Genomic DNA, 19,158 nt, shown 5'->3' with positions numbered 1-19,158 from the left:
TATTACTGTAGTTGCCCAACAGTCCAACACACTGTAGTCATGGGGAAACATTATTCTAGATAAACCTTATTTGTGAATGGGTTTTTACCTTGAATCAATAGGCAATAGGGAACTCATAGAGACATTTGGTAGTGGTGCTAGTTCAAGTATTGGTCGAGCTTCACATGACAGTTAGCTTGCTGCAGAAGTATAGTCACCTCTGCAGCCACACTTGCACTTTCCAATTGCATTCTTTCTAGTTCTTATCCCTGTCGGTTCTTACTTTTTTATTGCTATTATTTTTCTCCTATTGTATAGTGTTTCCTGTGTTTCATTACTGCAGTACTGCATTGAAAACTGAATTCCCCCCTTCAATAAAGGTCTATATAGCTAGCTATGTAATATTGGATTTGATTGGTGGAACTTTGTGACAATTTACAAACTGCAGCAACTAGCAAGTAGGAGCAATTGCTTTTTTTGCCTCAATATTTTTCCCTTGTATGAACACTTACCTCATATGTCCAAAGCTGTTACTTTTCAGGATTCAAATCCCAAAATAGCAAAAGCAGCAGATCTACAAGCTAGTGTAGTTTTGTACTGCGTTTCGAGCTTGCAGATCTGCTACTAGATGCTTTTGTGTGACGGTGTAGTAAAAAGGCATTCATTTAAAAAAAAAAGAAACGCACCCGTGCAAAGTGAGCGGTGCAAAGGCGATTTTCATATATGTATGATCCTTTATGGTGGTCTAAATTGACCCATACAAGTCTGTAACTATACAAATGGAACCAAATGAACCCTAACGATTCCATTTGTATACTAGTGTCAGCTGTCAACCTTTTGAAAGGTGAAAGTTTTTAAATCACACACAAGTAATTGTAAACAGATGACTTGATGATACTGTAGCTTCTCTATTTGTTTGTTAACAATTTGTATCATACTACAATGATTACATCTGGCTCTAAGGACTGTCCAATTCGCATATATATTATCCAAAAATTAGTTGGGATTTGGCATTCCAGAGAAAATAATTCAACTACCTAACTTGGGCAATATTCATCATATATTTCTTAGGAAACCTATGCTAATGCTGGTGTAGTCCATGTTACATTGTAACGTGACTTCAATTCATAGCGATCACATGTTGGTATATAATCAAATGAACAAATAGACAAAATATCTGCCTTAGTGTACAATTCAGGTTCACAAGCAATATGACTTGATATATAAAATTAAAAATGGTTCCTATGCATTAGCTACAGTACATTGCATGTTACAAGAAAGTTACAACTGTATCTGGTTGGTAGCTATGTAACTGTCCATCTGGTGTTCGTACAGTATGTGTTGCACGCATGCACATGACATTTGGTGCTGCTGAATGTTGATTAGGGCTAGATGTTTGCGAGACTAGCTCCCAGACACACAGACAGATGGGTGAAAAGTGAAAACATAATCTCCTGGCCCAGCCTTCGGCCTGGCTGAGAAAAATTAACGAAATAATAGTTTTATAATGCTTTATTGAATATAATGCGTCATATTTTATGACGTTTTTGGATGACTTCTTGGATTGAAGAAACTATTCAGCAGCCTCTTTTCCCTGTGAAAAAAGACGAATACATTTAGAGTATATTCAACACAAATCTTCAGTTAAATCTCAGTTAATGATAACCAACACGGTTTGCATATTGCATTATGTATTTACCTTGGTATCACGACTCTTAGCTCTCATCTTGTTGACCTGGGATTCAGCGATGTCAGCACGCTCTTCAGCCTCCTCCAGCTCATGCTGAATCTTTCTGCACTTGGTCAGGTGAGAGTTGGCTGCTTCCTCCTACAATATGATAGAGAATAGTTCAAAGCCTGAACACTCGAAAAGAGCATCTTCCAATAAGAGTTCAGACAAGACAATTTCAGGAAAAGTGTGGTTGCAGCAAATCAGGGGCGTCACAAAGGGGGGGGACTGAGTTACTAGGGCCCAAGGCGGAGGGGCCTTAATTATTTTAGATACTTTAGCTATTGAAAAATAGCAGATATACAAGCTCACAGCGCAGCACCGAGTGCCGTGCTGCAAGCTTGTAGATCTGCTATTTTTGAAAAAGTTGTGAAAATGTGTGCAAATCTTTGATTATATGTATCTTTTGAGGTGATATATTGTATTTTCTTCTGGGGGTCCCTGGAACTAAATATTTTTAGATGGGGTCTGTGGCCAAATACATATAATTTTGGGGGTCCTTCACATGAAATAGTCTGAGCACCACTGACAAAGAAAATCACGATTTTCCAAAAATAGCAGATCTACAAGCTCGCAGCACGGCACTCTGTGCCGCGCTGTGAGCTTGCATATGTGCTATTTTTCAATAGTTAAAGCACAAAATAATACATACTAATTCGTCCCCGGGGGCACAGGATTTGGTGCGACACCCCTGCAGCTAATAATGCATGAACATGTGTTGCATGTTCATGAGTGTCTTGGGCCCTTGCAGTCCTGGCATGTTGTCATCATTCAGCATTGTCATCATGATCATAATTCATGGCTGAGTTCCTATTTGCTGATCGGCACCCAGGCAGAAATGTCTCAATGCATGGCAGCTGGGTAATGGCAGCCATGTTAATAGCGTCCACACATAACCCGCATGTGCAGCGTGGCTCTATGGTATGTGCCACGTTAATCTAGGGATTTGTGTACTGTGGAGAGTATTTTTATTGTGTCTAAGTAGACAGTGAAGAACACAGTCATATCCACATGTCACTCAGTGAGTGATCATACAAGCATTATAGCCTACATAACTGATCTGACTGGAACCCAAGAATCCCTATTCTGGGCATGCCATAATATGCAGACATTCAGCTAAAATAAAGCTGATCTACAAACGTAGAATGCGCCAGGAGCTTGTAGATATGTTCGGTGGAGAGATTTGGTTTAGAGGGAAAAGAGGAGCAAATCTGGTATAGAGCCCTGGGGGACCCCAGTCAACAAAGCATATACAGTATATTAAAGCTATACTGTGTAAGTTGCTCAACTAGTGGTCAGAGCTGTATAGTAAACTGCGGTCGCGTCCGCGTCTTTCGGCCGTTTTTCGTTCAGGCATTCCGGAGAAACACACTCCTTCACCCGAGTATGTTGTTGTTATGTTGAGGCAAGCTACTTCCTGAGAAGTCAGCAAGATGAGCCTGTGATTGGCCGGTAGTGTACCATGTGTTTATGATCGGCGATATGATTGGCCAACGTATACACATGATGCAGATGACGTCATTTTGCTGCGAAATTCTCCCCCCTCACGGCTCATAGAAAACATATAAAGAGAAGGCTTTAGAAGCTGAAATTAACGGAGTGGGGGTTCTAAAACTTTTTAGATTTAACAGTTAGGACAATTTTAAGATTTGTTTTATAAAAAAAGTTACATGGTATAACTTTAAGTGTTTAAGAAAACAATTCCTATGATTCCTTAGTGTGGTTGGCTATGGCATCTATATAGCGGGAGCATGACGACATTTCGACATAACATTTGTTCTACGTCCCAGTATTTTGACGTGGGTGAATGTTAACCTGGTGAAATGCTAACCTGCCGACGCTGGTGATTAGCTAACCCGCCTACGGTGGTGAATGTTAACCTCTATACCTAAACCTAACCCAAACCCTAACCTCAGTAACCCTGACGCTGGTGAGTAGCTAACCTGCCGACGCCCGTTGTCGAAATAATGGGACGTAGAAATAGCGAGATTTCCCCCTATGTACTGTAGCTACCACATTAATTAAGAAAAGTAGAAAACACAACATTCTTCTTACCGCATCCTCAGCCTGTCTCTTGTAGCCTTTGACCTTCATCTGCAGTTTGTCCACCAGATCCTGAAGCTTGGCAAGATTCTTCTTGTCCTCTTCAGTCTAAAGTCACAGTGAATGTATAACATTAGTTGTATGTTCATACAATCTATTCATGTTGTCAATGGGATGATAGTCATTAAAGTGAAGCTGCTATACAGTACCTGGTACGTCAGCTCCTTCACTCTCCTCTCGTACTTGCGGACACCTTTAATAGCGTCTGCTCCGGCTCTCGTTGCAGCGTCCACCTCGCCCTCCAGTTCACGCACCTTCACAATTGAATTATGCAATTATGTTATTTCTTCTTATTTCATCATCTACGACTATAACCAGTGGTGGAAAAAGTACTGTAAATGTATCAATACTGCAATGTAGAAATACTCAAGTAAAAGTCCAGAATTCAAAATGTACTTTGAGTAAAAGTCCAAAAGTATTGGCTTCAAAATATACCTAAAGTACCAAAATATAACTCACTATGCAGAATGTCCCCATTTCAAGTTTTCAAATGTATAAAAAATCTGTTGAAAATAGCAGATATACAAATGCGTCGCACCACAACGCATTGTGAGCTTGTAGATCGGCAATTTTCAATTGGACAACATGTATGGTGGGTTGAATCGGTTAATGTATGTTTCGTAATAATAATTAATAACTAGTAATTAAAGTTTTCAAATAAAGGTAGTGGGGTTTGGATCCGAGATGTACAGTATTGGAGTAGAAGTAAAAGTAGTGGAAATTAAGTAAACCAATTTTTTTTACAGTACAATAACTGAGTAAATGTACTTAGTTACTTTCCACCACTGACTCTAAACTGTACAAGCCATGTTGAAGTGAACTACATCTTACCCTCTGCTCCAGTTTCTGGAGCTGCTTCTTGCCTCCCTTCATGGCCAGGTTCTCAGCCTCATCCAGACGATGCTGCAGGTCTTTCACTGTGACTTCCAGGTTCTTCTTCATCCTCTCCAGGTGAGAACTGGTGTCCTGCTCCTTCTTCAGCTCCTCAGCCATCATAGCAGCCTGGAATGACAGTTTTGTATCGTATTGTGTGTTAATGTCGTTGCTATTTTTTTTATTTGAATCCTGAAAAGTAACATGTTTTGGACATAAGGTTTCCACCCGACAGAGACGTTATAAAGTATGATATGAGGATATCTAATAGATAAGGCTACGACACATCCTAACTTACATCAGTAATGGCTTTCTTGGCCTTCTCCTCAGCATTCCTTGCTTCTTGAACACTGTCATCCACTTCACCTTGGACCTGGATCAGGTCAGACTCCAATTTCTTCTTGGTGTTCAAAAGGCTTGTGTTCTAAAATAAAGATTTGTTGAACAATGTACAGTAAGTAACTGTAAAGGACTGCTGTGTGAGTATTGTTTTATTCTGAATAAATATTGAAAAATGTTTAATTGACTTACCTGAGAGTGCAACAGTCCAGCACGTTCACTAACATCCACCAGTTCTTGCTCAGCCACTTTGCGGCCTCTCTCTGTCTGTTCCAGAGCCACTCTCAGCTCTTCGATCTCTGCCACCATGAGGCCGTTCCTACGCTCCACCATGGCAGCTTGCTCCTTCAGTTCGTCTTGGGCTCTGAGAGCGTCGTCAAGGTGCAGTTGGGCATCCTACAACAAATCACATTTGAGGTGGTCACATTGAGAGAAACAGAGTCAGAATGTGACTTGCTTAAAGCAGTTGCTCTGTTTGGATAATGTGTTTCTACAGCTACTACGTTTTGCACCTTGAGCTGTCCCTGGACATTTCTGAGTTGCTTCTGGGCCTCAGCAGCCTGGCGGTTGGCGTGGCTCAGCTGAACCTCCATCTCGTTCAGGTCTCCCTCCATCTTCTTCTTGATTCTCAGGGCATCGTTCCTGCTCCTGACCTCAGAGTCCAGAGTGCTCTGCATGGACTCAATCACCCTCTGGCTGTTCCTCTTGATCTGCTCCATCTCTTCATCCTTCTCCGCCAGCTTCCTGTCCACCTCGCCCTTGATCTGGTTGAGCTCCAGCTGGACACGAAGAATCTTGGACTCTTCGTGCTCCAGAGTAGCCTAAAATGTAACACAGGATCAAAAACTACTATGGACCTACGAATGTAATATGCGCTACTCCACCTTTTGAATCTTATTGAAAAACATAATAATATAGTCATAGTGACAATAGGCTCTATGCACAGCAGCCATATTGAAAAAGGCCTCTTCCTTCATAGGTGTTACCAATGATACTAATGAAGGCTCTGTTGCATTTTGTCAAACAGTCAGGGTGCTGATAATGTGCATGTTGGCTCACAGGAAACACTCTGCTACACCGGTGGGTCTCAAAGTGTACTATGGGGAGCTCATGGTTCCTACTGGGGGTTCCAAATGGACCCTTACAGGTCCATTTGATTCCATTAGACTGCAGAGATATGGGGGTCCTTGAAATCTTGCCAATATGGCTGCTGTGCATAGAGGGTTTATTGCATTCTTCATCTGGAACCTCAGAGTTTTACCTCAGCTTCCTCCAAGGCTGTCTGGATCTCTGCCTTCTCTGTCTCCACTTGTTTTTTGTTCTTCTCCAGCTCATGGATGGTCTTTCCAGTCTCACCAAGCTGTTCAGTCAGGTCTGAGATCTCCTCTGCATTGATTGAAAATCAGAAATCAGAAATGCATTTGACTAAAGTGGGTGTAGCCTAATCCATAATTGATCTTGAACTCTAAATACATTGATTGATGGCCAGTGATTGATCCCACTTCTTACACCAATTGTAAAGTTTTGTTTCTAAACAAACCACTCATTTGACAATTGAGAGATTTAGAATATTGATTCTATTCTACTTCAAGTATTAAACTCACATGAACCCAACTTTGAGGTAAACTGATTAAAATGAGGACCCATTTTGACCCGGCCGTGGCTCAAAACAAGTTGGAAAAAACATTGAAGCAAAACTGACATTGAAAGCATTACAGAGAAATACTTACGTTGCAGGTTCTTGTTCTCACGCTTCATGGTCTCCAGTTGGTCCAGAGACTCCTCATAGGAATTCTTCATCTTAAACACCTCAGTGCTGAGAGAACGAGTCTCTTTCTGAGCTCCCTCCAGCTCTGCCTGAGCCTCTTCGTATTTCTGCTTCCATTCTGCCAGGACCTGCAACACCATTTAAATGACATGTGTAATTTACCCCACCTTATGGAAGCTAAAATCATTACATTTTAAAATAGTCTACTGTATGTCAAATGCACCTTATCGAAGTTCCTCTGCTTCTTGTCAAGGTTGGCAGCCAAACCATTGGCTCTCTCCACATCGATCATGAGGTCTTCCACTTCACCCTGGAGTCTCTGTTTGGTTTTCTCCAGAGAGGCGCACTTGGAGTTCACAGCCTCAATATTCTCCTCAGCTTCCTGAAGACGCTGGGCCAGCTTCTTCCTGTTGGTCAGTTTTGAATGGAATCAAATCATTGTGGGTAATATTTTGAATAAAGATTGGCACCTCATAGTGTAAAACACTGATCACTGTATAGAGAGAGGTACCTGATAGTGTAAAACACTGATCATAATAGAGTGGTACTTGACAGTGTAAGACTCTGATGACTTACTTAGCTTCCTCCAGCTCCTCAGTGCGTTGGACAGCATCAGTCTCATACTTGGCCCTCCACTGAGACACCTCACCGTTGGCCTTGGACATTCCACGCTGGAGCTCTGCCTTGGCCTCCTGCTCTTCCTCAAACTGCTCCCTCAGAAGGTCACAGTCATGGCGAGCTGATTGCACAGCATGAGCAAGGGCATTCTTTGCCTGACAAAAGAAAATCGCCCAAATAATGTTAATTGAATATAATAATTACATATAATAAAAGGCATGTTTGTTTAAAATAAATGCTTCTCACCTTGACCTCCTCTTCAACGTGTCTCTTCAACTCCTCAATCTGTTGGACGAAGGCCTGCTTGCCTCTGGTGAGCTGTGAGACAAGAGCTTCTTTCTCTTCAAGTTGACGACCAAACTCACCTTGTTAGAAATTGAAATATTATTTTAAAGAAGTTATATCATCTTTGTTGGATACATATTCTTAAAAGACTTGGGATAACTGTTAATCAAATCGTCATCTCTAAATATGAAATTCAGTACCATTTACAAGAACATTTACCATTTTCCGTTAACAGTCTTGCTCTCTGAGCTCCAATGTCATTTAACTGGCGAACATTCTCATCACTCTTGGACTTGATTTCACTGAGTTGGTCCTCAAGGGTGCGGCACATCTTCTCAAGATTTCCCTGTTAATTAACACAGACATATTCAATTAATGACTGTGTGACCTACATATTATGCCACGTTCCTTTTTATGGTAGTTTAATATTCTACAAATTTCTCTCAATTGTCAATTGAGTACTTTTTTTAGAAACAAAACGCGACAATTGGTGTCAGAATTGGGATCATCAATCAATGCCCTCTTTTTTTCTTTAGTATTGTCTCAAGAATTATCAAGACATTCCTACCTTTGCCTTAGCAACAGCTTCCATGTTACTGGACAGGTCATCAATCTCCATCTTGTATTCACTTTTCTCCTTTTCAAGTTTTTGCTTGACACGCTGGAGGTTGTCGATCTGCTCGCCCAGCTCTGCAACGCTGTCGGCCTGCTTCTTACGGAGAGCAGAAGCCGTGGACTCGTGCTGCAGGGTGGACTCTTCGAGGTCACGGCGCAGCTTCTGGAACTCAGCCTCACGCTTCTTATTCATATCGATCTGAGCAGCAGTGGCTCCTCCGGCCTCCTCCAGCCTCTCACTGATCTCCTCCAGTTCCCTGGAGAGGTCAGCTCTCTGCTTCTCAACCTTGGCACGAGCGGCGCGCTCAGCCTCGATCTCTTCCTCCAGTTCTTCAATACGAGCCTTTTCAAAATGAGTGATATCAGAATAACATGTGAAAATCATGATTTACTCAAACGATTTAACCACTTGAACCTTTGTGTCCCTAGTTTGGGCATGTCAGAATAGGATCATTTCATAATTTGATGACCGGCGGAGTCTATCTGGGAAGGAGACTCAAAGAGTCTACTGACTCACTTTCAGCTGTCAAAATGGTGGTATTTTAACCAATCCAACTTTAAATTTGAAAGAAATGTTAAATACCTGGAGTTCTTTGATCTTCTTCTGCAGCTGAGCCCCCAAGGACTGTTCATCCTCAATCTTACTCAGAAACTGGCTTATTTCAAAGTCCTTCCTGTAGAACACAGTACATGATATTTTACTGCAGGTTCGTTTTCTCCATGTCATTTCATATTCATATTAATTATTAATTATTAATATGAAGTATTAATATTATTGTCATATTGTGTTCCACATTACTTCTTTATCTTCTCGTCTGACTGCTGCTTGTCATTCTCCAGATCCATGATGGATTCCTGGGCCAGTTTCAGATCACCCTCCAGCTTTCTCTTGGCTCTCTCCAGGTCCATGCGGAGCTTCTTCTCTTGCTCCAGAGAACCCTCCAACTGCACAATAATAACAGTACAACATTCCAGTACAACAATAAACGTGTATAAATGTGTTCAAAACACCCGTTTCACTTCATTAACTCACGTCGTCAACTTGCTGCTCCAGCTTGGTCTTGGCCTTGGTCAGAGTGTTGACTTTGTCTTCCTCTGCCTGCAGGTCATCCAGGGTCTGCTGATGGGCCTCTTGGAGGGCCTTCTTCTCCTTGGTCAGCTTAGCAAGACCTTCCTCCTGAGAGGACATCTCCTCGGTCAGGTTCTTCACCTGAACAAGCACAACAGAACTTGTATTAGAAACAATCACCACCTATGAGTAATGTGGTGTCAGAACAATAATAGATTGTATAATCATAGTGTATAATCATAGAGTGTATAATCATAGTGTATAATCATAGTGTATAATCATAGAGTGTATGATCATAGTGTATAATCATAGAGTGTATGATCATAGTGTATAATCGTGAACCTTGTTTTCAGTGGCGTGTTTCTCTTTCTCCACTTTGGCCAAGGTGAGCTCCAGGTCGTCGATGTCCTTCTTGAGCTCAGAGCATTCATCTTCCAGCTTCCTCTTCTTGGCGGTCAGCTCTGCATTCACCTCCTCCTCGTCCTCCAGTCTCTCTGACGTCTCTTTGAGCTTTGCCTCCAACTGGATCTTACTTTTAATGAGACCCTCACATCTCTCCTCAGCATCGTTCAGAGCCTCGTCTCCCTTGTGATCAAAAAAGAAAAGAAAAAGGTCAGTGTAGTGACCCAGGGAAAAGTCCTGGCCGCGACAGCTCTGCCAATCGAGCTTAGCTCTGTGCACAAACTCACTATACATCAGCATTTTGTTTAGGATGAACAAATTAGATAAGATAAGAGAAAAGGTTCAAGATAAGATTATAATATGATTTGAGCTACAAAACTAAACTTCCATAGAGAAATATACCATAGGACCAAAAGGGAAACCAGTCCCCAGGACCTTTTTTGTGTTATCCTTTTAGCCTTAATGTCTGCTGTATTTCTGACAAATAGAGTATTCAATCTAGAGGTATTCCACTACATACGGTACATGGTGTCACAAACAGAGTATTCAATCAATCAAAAACCTACTGATGCAGCTGCATGTGCCAGGTTATTCTTCTCCTGCACAATAGCGACCAGCTTTTCCTCCAGTGACTTCTTGGAGGCCAGGGCGTTCGCCAGATCAACCTTCATCTTCTCATAGTTCTCCTTCATGTTGGCAAGCTCCTTCTCAGTTTCAGCACTCTGCAGAAGAGGCTTGATCTTGTAGTACAGCTTCATCCATGGCCAGTGTTTCACATTGCAGAATGAGCGCACGTTGAACTGGATGGCGAAAAGGGCTTCTCTGTGGGATAATGGTTTATTTACAGGTCATTTAAAAACGTGTACTTAAGAAATTGTAACAAATATCACATTAAATGATGTTTTCAAAGTACCTCCTTGCCATCATCTTGACAAACTCCTTCCGCATGACGTATCCTCTGCCCAGAGCCTGAGTCAGGGTGACCAGAATAGCCAGCTTTTCATCTCGCATTTCCTCCAGCGTACCCAGTAGACCAGCTTTGAAGAACACCTGCATAGGATGTTACAGACCATGTCAATAATCCACTGCAAAGCCAACTTTTAGTCCTCTCTCAATAATAACTTTAAACCAGATTCAGTGTGTTTACCTTGGTGTGTCCAAACTTGTACTCATCCTGAGGGATGTCAATGGACCCAAGCAGCTTCTCAGAGGCTTTCTTGTTGTCCATGAACGCACCTTCGGGACATGCGGCAGCATTCAGTACTTTGTACCTGTTTTATAAACGTTCATGGTCATTTTGAGTTTTGTAAAAGTGGGTCATTTTCCGTTAATAGGTGTGGAACTATAAAGCTGCCGGAAAAAAGAATTGCTACCTCTGCTTGAAGTCAGCATATGGGATTCTGCTGGGGAAGCCCTTTCTACAAATCCTGATGCCCTCCAGCACACCGTTACACCTCAGCTGGTGGATGACCAGGAAGTTCTCCATCAGCCCTGTAAAGATGTTGCTTCATTATTATCAGGACAAAGCGGCGACGCCATACGGACATATCAGACAGACAGACAGACAGACAGACAGACAGACAGACAGACAGACAGACAGACAGACAGACAGACAGACAGACAGACAGACATTTGGTAGATTAATAGTTAAGATAATAATGTGTTTACCTGGAGTCTTGGACTCGTTGGGAATCAGGCAACGCACAAAGTGAGGATGAGTGCTCCTCAGGTTGGTCATCAGCACGCCCAAGTTGGCCTGTTTAGACATAAAAGAGACATTTAGGCTTTTAGTAAAATTTCATACAATATTGCACTTTTTCTTCTACTACAATTATTTGAACTCTTTAGATACCAATTACTTTACAGATTTCGATTTGTATAAATTTAAACCACTTGAGTCCTAATTTTAACTTCAGCCATTCAAAGATAGCTGATGTACAAGCTCAAGCTCACAACATGTGATACAGAAATGGTTTAATTCCAACATGAAAAGATGAATCATCATATAATGTTGATGATAATAACAATAATGCTTAATTCTTACAGGAATATAAAGTTGTTAATAATGAATACATATTCTTACCCTGAAAGCACTAGACACAGTCTGCATAGAACCACCCTTCTTCTTGGCTCCCTTGGCTCCCGCCACTGTTTATATTTGTTAGAATCAAGAGTTATCATTAGTTATACAGAATGAAAATGCCTCCATTCTTGTCAGATTCTGGCTGTGTATGGTATAATAATATAACAATACCTTCAGCCCAGTCTCTTTGCTCCTATTGGCTGGGGTTTAAGCAGCATAACTCCAGTTCACAGTACGCTAAATGCTTCAAAATTGGTAGGTGGTCTCATTGGACGGGCTGTAATTTCTTAAGTCCCGCCCCCTCTGCTTTCCAATAGAGGGTATGCGTGTGACATCACTGTTGCTGGACGTTATGTGGGAAGTCTGGGAACACGCCTACTGAGTGGCAAAAAGCTCATTTCTGCCATTGACAGCCCATACATCCAAACAGAAAAGTCCTATCTGATTGTATTAAACAAAGTTAACTCACCAACATTGCGGCTTTACTGAAAGCTTGAATTATCCTCTTTCTATCTGCAACGTTTTTGTTCCATAAAAATCCACCATAGGCATGTTATGAGCTACTTTCTGTCAAGACATTCTGTGCAGGTTTAAAGTTTTTCAAGTGTCAGAGTTTGGAAGCACTTGTTTTCAACAACACAACATCCTGCTGCCTCCTGCATTATGTGCAATTTAGAAACAGGTGGCATGCAGGGCTGTTGAGTGATTTGCAACTAGCACTTCTAAACTCCAATGCTCCATGCTGCTCAATGTTTTGCCACTCAGTCTAGATTGGGGGGGCGGGTCCCAGTGGACGTGCATACCCTCTATTAGCTGGGGTTTTAACAGCCATAACTCCAATCCCCAGCATGTTTTTGTTTTTCCTTCCTACTTCCGTGTACAGGCTTTCTCGTCAGGCAGTAGTAGTGTTATTGCTTATTAACACATCAAATGGCCATACTTTGGTGACCATTGTTCTCATCAGTGCAACATAGGACTAGGTTTGAATTCCACGTAGCGGCCTAAAAATCTAGTATTAATAAACATACCTTCAGGTATTATATTATATTATATTATATTATATTATATTGTATTGTATTGTATTGTATTGTATTATATTATATTATATTATATTATATTATATTATATTATATTATATTATATTATATTATATTATATTATATTGTATTGTATTGTATTGTATTATATTATATTATATTATATTATATTATATTATATTATATTATATTATATTAATAAACATACCTTCAGGCTCAGGAGCAGGGTAGAACACAGACAGCAGCTTCACTGAAGACTTCTGGTAAAGCTGCACCACAGAGTCGTTGAGCGGGTCCTTGTTCTTCTCCAGCCAGCCTGTGATGCTGTAGTCCACAGTTCCAGCATAGTGGACCAGGGAGAAGTGGGCCTCACCCTTGCCCTTGGCCGGTTTAGGCTTCTCAAAGGCTTTACACTTTCCAAGATGCGTTCCGTGCAACTTTTCACAGAAGGTTTTGTCTGAAGCCTTCGGGAACATGCACTCCTCTTCAAGGATGGAGAAGATGCCCAAGGGCTTTGTGAAGGAGACAAAAGAGATAAATCACCAAAAACAATATATTAACATCGTGGAAACTTTAAATTCTAGGAATTGCAAGTGTGGTTGCTGTTTTTGTATCTTCCCATTAAAGTCAATGAATGGGAAACACACTTATTCTGGGATATTGCAAGTGTGGTTGTTGTTTTTGTATTTTATATTGTATTTTATTTGTATTTTATATAGAGTAATTTTTAGCCAATGAGGAAGCAGCAGAAATGTCATGTGAAGCTTGACCAATCCTATGGTAGTTCTGGATACACTTTTAACCAATGACGAAGCAACAAAAACTGCTTTTGATGTTGTGGGCATACGTCACCATACGTCACACGTAACATTTAGCCAATGAGGAAGCTGCATAAAGGTCACGAGAATGCTGGTTCCTCATTGGCTAAATGTTACTCCCTAAACTCAAGCTGATAACAATAGTGTGGCAACCACACTAATAATAATAGTATATACCTTCTCAATGAGCTCAATGCAGATGTAGCCAAGTCCATGATAATGTATAATAATATATGAAGAATTGTATACCTTCTCAATGAGCTCAATGCAGACTGCCAGGTCCATGATAATGTATAATAATATAAGAAGAATTGTATACCTTCTCAATGAGCTCAATGCAGATAAAGCCAAGTCCATGATAATGTATAATAATATAAGAAGAATTGTATACCTTCTCAATGAGCTCAATGCAGATAAAGCCAAGTCCATGATAATGTATAATAATATAAGAAGAATAGTATACCTTCTCAATGAGCTCAATGCAGATATAGCAAAGTCCATGATAATGTATAATAATATAAGAAGAATTGTATACCTTCTCAATGAGCTCAATGCAGACTGCCAGGTCCATGCCGAAGTCAATGGTATCCCAGGGAATTCCTTCTTTTTTATATTCCTCTTGCTCCAGAACAAACATGGTGTGGTTGAAAAACTGTTGCAGTTTCTCATTGGTGAAGTTGATGCACAGCTGCTCCAGGGTGTTGAACTGTGAGTGGAAATATCATTAGCGCCAATCTCTTTAAGTCATTGTGTCAGAAAGTAATTTGTCAACAAGTCCATGCTTACATCAAAGATTTCAAAACCAGCGATGTCCAGCACACCAATGTAGTAGTTTCTCTGCTGCTTGGTGTCCAGCATCTCATTGATCCTGATGACCATCCACAAGAACATCTTCTCATAGATAGACTTGGCCAAGGCACCAACTGAGTTCATTACCTAAGGAAATGGGAAAGTTAGTAGTGGGGGTGTGAATGGTTATTACATCTCTTACACTGACAAACCAGACCAATACACTCTAAAGTACTCTGATGATACAGTTTTGATTTCTCTCTTTGATAGTTACAGTGATCCTGGACTGCACCAACCACCAGAGTAAATAGGGTGGTTGAGTGGAGTGATAACAATACTCTAATCATTAACACACACACAGAAAAGACAGGAGAGATTGTTTTCGGTGCACCACTAGAGAATACACAGATCCCCCATTACTATTCATAGTGAACAGATCAACCAGGTACAGTATGTTCGTATACATACCTAGGAGTTGTAATAGACCATCCTTTGTCAAAATCTTTTGACAAATTGAAAAAGAAGATAGAAAGAAAACTATCTATTTCCTTCGCCGTCTTTTGGTGCTTGACAGATTCTTCTTTTTACATGTTATTATTAGTGTTTGTCAGTACTGTAGTACCACCTAGTATGGATGTTTATCTTTGCCTTAACTCATAGGATGCCAGAGGGCAAAATCGCTCCAAGGTAGCGGTGCCACACACACAAACACACATGGTCTCTCTCTAAGATTTTTTTCTTTTTTCAAAAGATGTCAAAGACGTCATTGGCACCCAGGGACTATTGAAAAAAGACCAGCAAGAGCCGCTGATACAAACGACCTACGGCCTGGTCGCGACTTAGGCCACGACTTGGAGGTCGTAGGTCCCGGTTCTGGAGGTTTTGCGCGATCTCGGTCGTAATTCAGCGACCTGGGAAGTCCGCGATCGAAACTCTACGCTTGCTAAGGGAAGGGACGCGAGTTTAGAAACTCTACGCTTGCTAAGGGAAGGAGCGCCGCGATCGAAACTCTACGCTTGCTAAGGGAAGGGACGCGAGTTTAGAAACTCTACGCTTGCTAAGGGAAGGAGCGCTCGTTTTCAACAGCGTCGGCAGGTTAGCTACTCAGTGTCGGCAGGTTAGGGTTAGGGTTAGGGTTAGGGTTAGGGTTAGGGTTAGAGTTGGGGTTAGGGTTAAGGTTAGGGTTAGAGTTAGAGTTGGGGTTAGGGTTAAGGATAGGTTTTGGTGCACCTCGCGCGGTCCAAGTGACTACAATGGAGCGCTTCCTACCTCCGGTTCAGCCAATCACAAGCTTCAAAAGGTTGAATAGCGCTGCTGCTCTAGAATATTCTGCAAAAAGACGGCCCGGGGACGACCGAGGTGGCGCAACCACGGCCGGGGGTCGCGAAACTAGACCGGCCGCGACCTAACAAGTATGTACCGCGAACTACGACCTCCAGAACCGGGACCTACGACCTCCAGGTCGTGGCCTAGGTCGCGACCAGGCCGTAGGTCGTTCGTATCAGCGGCTGTCTCTCAAAAAGACATCCTTTGAGTAAAGTCACAACTGGTGCAACAAATTTGTTTAAAGATTGTTGGACAACCACTTCAAAGGCGTTATAAGGTTGGCAAGGAATATCACTTCAAACGCTAGCAATGTTTTGTAAGGAGAATATAGGTTGCTACTGAAGAGGTCTATCAGTCGACTTTGAGGCTTAATCAGGAGTTTATCCTTTTGTCTTTATGTTTTTATGTATGTATTTTTTATTTTATATGTTATGTCATATGTGTTTACTGTATGTATTGCATACAGACAATAAAGTGTTATCATAACATAATCGTATTCACCTGTGGCACGGTCTGTCCCTTAGTGACATACTCGTTTCCGACCTTCACTCTGGGGTAGCAATAAGCCTTCAGCATCTCTGCAGAGTTCAGACCCAGCAGGTAGGCAATCTTGTCAGCCACTAAAACAAGTCATAGAAATGTAGAATATTATATGAAAACATATATTGTTTTCATTCCTTGGCTGAAGATGCAGCTCACCCTCTGTGCCATCAATGTAGAATATGTGAAAATACAAACTCATAATGATAACTATTATTAGTTATTTTCATGCCTTGGCTGATGACAATGCTAATAATAGTACACAATAATAACAACAGCAATAATAATAATTTCAATAATAATAATATAAATACCCTCTGTGCTGTCTGGTTCAGCCTGCTCCTCTCGCTGCTTCTGTTTGAACTTCAAGACCCCATGATGCATCACTGCACCTGTAAACTTGAAGATGTACGCTTTCTCCTCATTAGTGAAACCCAGGATGTCGATAGCGTCCTGTATTCAAAATATTGAGACATTGAAACATTACATTAACAAATATCAAAGTAGAAATATATGCATTGCGAGCAACTGACTGTACACTGAATATATAATATAATATAACTGGATATTAGAAACCTATTATAAAAGATATGTTTACTGACATCAGTGGCCTCAAGCTCGACTTTGTCATCAATGCTGGCCACAGTGATCTGACCCATGCTGCACAATGGGAAGTCATAGGGGTTGTTGGTGATCAGACACATCTCTTAAACAGGGTTAAAGAAAAGGGTGAAAATTAGTTTTCTATTCATTACTTTATGTTATCATTGCATCATCAGTCATTCAACTCACCAACAATCCCAGGTAGGTGGTTGGTCATCAGTTGGTAGAAGATGTGGTAGCCTCTTTCAGCAGGAAGCTGGAAGGTCACTCTGGACTTCTCCAGCAGATCTATAAGAGTCGTTCATAACTCAAAATCCTTTCCTCTAAAAATTAGGGCACGCATCATTTATCATAATATGGGAATTTCCTACTTACATGTCTCAATATCAGCGCTGGACAGTTTACCACTATTGTTGAAGTGGATTCTGATGAATTTACCCTATTTCATGAGCACAATTTGTGAAAATAAATAAAAAACCCTCTACATTGTGAAATGATTGCATCATTTCTCATATTTATTTTACACTTACAAAGCGAGAGGAGTTGTCATTCCTCACAGTCTTGGCATTACCATAGGACTCCAGCAAGGGATTGGCTGCAATAATCTGATCCTCCAGTGACCCCTAGCATGTTTTAGACATCACAAATTTAGAATTTGGTCATAATTATTAAAAATGTAATTGCTAAATTATTATTATTATTAAACATATACATTCTTCATGTTGAAAATGTGTACTTTGTTAAAGTTTAAAACCTGTACATATAAGTGTACCTTGATTTTGCCTGCACCGGCCGGTTTATCCGATTTCTCTCCACTAGAAGTGGCTGCTGTCGCAAAGTACTGGATGACACGCTTGGTGTTCACAGTCTTCCCAGCACCGGATTCTCCACTGGTTATAAATGCATACATTCAGAGAAATGTTACATTAGTGAATCGATTACAATGTTCTTTTTTTAAATGCCTCGTAGATGAGAAACTTACGTGATCAAGACAGACTGATTCTCTTTATCTGTAAAATGTAAAGGAAATGTACTTTTAGTTCAGCACAAAACAATTTCATTATTAGTTATATATGTTTTACATTGTCCTGAGCAGTACGAACCCATCAGCATGAACTGATAGTTATTTATATTGTTTACATGGTACTGAGCAGTACGTACCCATCAGCATGAACTGATAGGCGTTGTCAGAGACAGAGAAAATGTGGGGTGGAGCCTCCACACGCTTCTTGCCTCTGTAGGCATTTACAACCTCCTGGTCGTACACTGGGAGCCACTTGTAGGGGTTCACAGTGGCACAGAACAAGCCAGAGTAGGTCTGAAGGGGATGAGAGAGAGAACATTATAGCAACATACAACATAGCAGTGAGCATGTCTCATTATCTGGGACAACGGATCACTAGGGCTGGGGGATTACAGACACAAGTTCCAAATGGCAACAGGGAGGATTAGTATTACACCCCATTTATCTTGAAGATTTTACTCTTTTTTCCTTTTCTCTATTGACAGCTCAGAGCAGAATACTATACTGTTCTCAGTACTGAGTCAGCAGGTAGAACATCTTACATAGATCATCCACGCTGCATAACGCTCTTTGAGGTTATACAGGACAGTGGCTTCAGTGAGGTGGGTCATCATGGCCATGTCCTCAATTTTGTCATACTTGGGAGGATTCATAGGGGTCACATCGGCCTCTTTTACAGTTCTTTCCTGAAAAAAATAAAAATAAAATAAAACACACACACACACACACACACACACACACACACACACACACACACACCTTCAGAATGTATTGAGATTACAGTGGTACCGTGCCACTATTTTATTTTAGATACACCACTACCTACCAGTGGTGGAAAGTAACTAAGAACATTTACTTAAGTACTGTACCCTCTACCTACCTCCTTGGTGTCGAGCAGTTCCACAGTGATTTTAGCACCGTCCTTCTTCAGAATTTTACCCTTCAGATACAGCTCCTTAACATCAGCCACATATACTGCCGTTTTGGCATCAAAGGGTGAAGCCTGGGCCGCAATCCTCTCCCTCTCTGGCTTACGGAGGTAAATGGCGGCCTTGCCATATTGCTCCATCTCCGCGTCCGTACTCATGGTGGCGGCTTTCTGTAGACAGAAAAATAGAAGACGTTGATGCCTTTGATGGCTTGAGATCTGAACAGAGA

The 19,158-nt window shown here is 41.2% G+C and overlaps 1 protein-coding gene across 1 annotated transcript; it reads right to left on the bottom strand.

Annotated features, from left to right (window-relative positions):
- Positions 1–1,552: 1,552 nt before the first annotated feature.
- Positions 1,553–19,087, bottom strand: LOC308284583 (myosin heavy chain, fast skeletal muscle-like; the record flags this gene model as incomplete). Its single annotated transcript, XM_080725245.1, has 39 exons — positions 1,553–1,573; positions 1,679–1,807; positions 3,764–3,859; positions 3,961–4,065; positions 4,643–4,813; positions 4,983–5,108; positions 5,216–5,419; positions 5,536–5,844; positions 6,285–6,409; positions 6,754–6,919; positions 7,015–7,198; positions 7,368–7,564; positions 7,656–7,774; positions 7,914–8,040; positions 8,263–8,652; positions 8,893–8,983; positions 9,109–9,254; positions 9,343–9,519; positions 9,721–9,963; positions 10,347–10,602; positions 10,694–10,830; positions 10,928–11,051; positions 11,154–11,271; positions 11,449–11,536; positions 11,864–11,928; positions 13,109–13,412; positions 14,254–14,424; positions 14,505–14,654; positions 16,335–16,453; positions 16,688–16,826; positions 16,976–17,079; positions 17,166–17,264; positions 17,352–17,415; positions 17,507–17,599; positions 17,749–17,866; positions 17,959–17,986; positions 18,138–18,294; positions 18,543–18,686; positions 18,881–19,087. The coding sequence occupies 39 exons, from the start codon at positions 19,085–19,087 to the stop codon at positions 1,553–1,555; spliced, it is 5,811 nt and encodes a 1,936-aa protein (XP_080581371.1).
- Positions 19,088–19,158: the final 71 nt, after the last annotated feature.

This window comes from Nannobrachium achirus, assembly GCF_963921795.1.
Source record: "Nannobrachium achirus genome assembly, chromosome: 5".
Classification (NCBI taxonomy): domain Eukaryota; kingdom Metazoa; phylum Chordata; class Actinopteri; order Myctophiformes; family Myctophidae; genus Nannobrachium; species Nannobrachium achirus.
The sequence above is the reverse complement of the archived record's forward strand: the minus strand, read 5'-3'. Positions and strand labels throughout refer to the sequence as shown.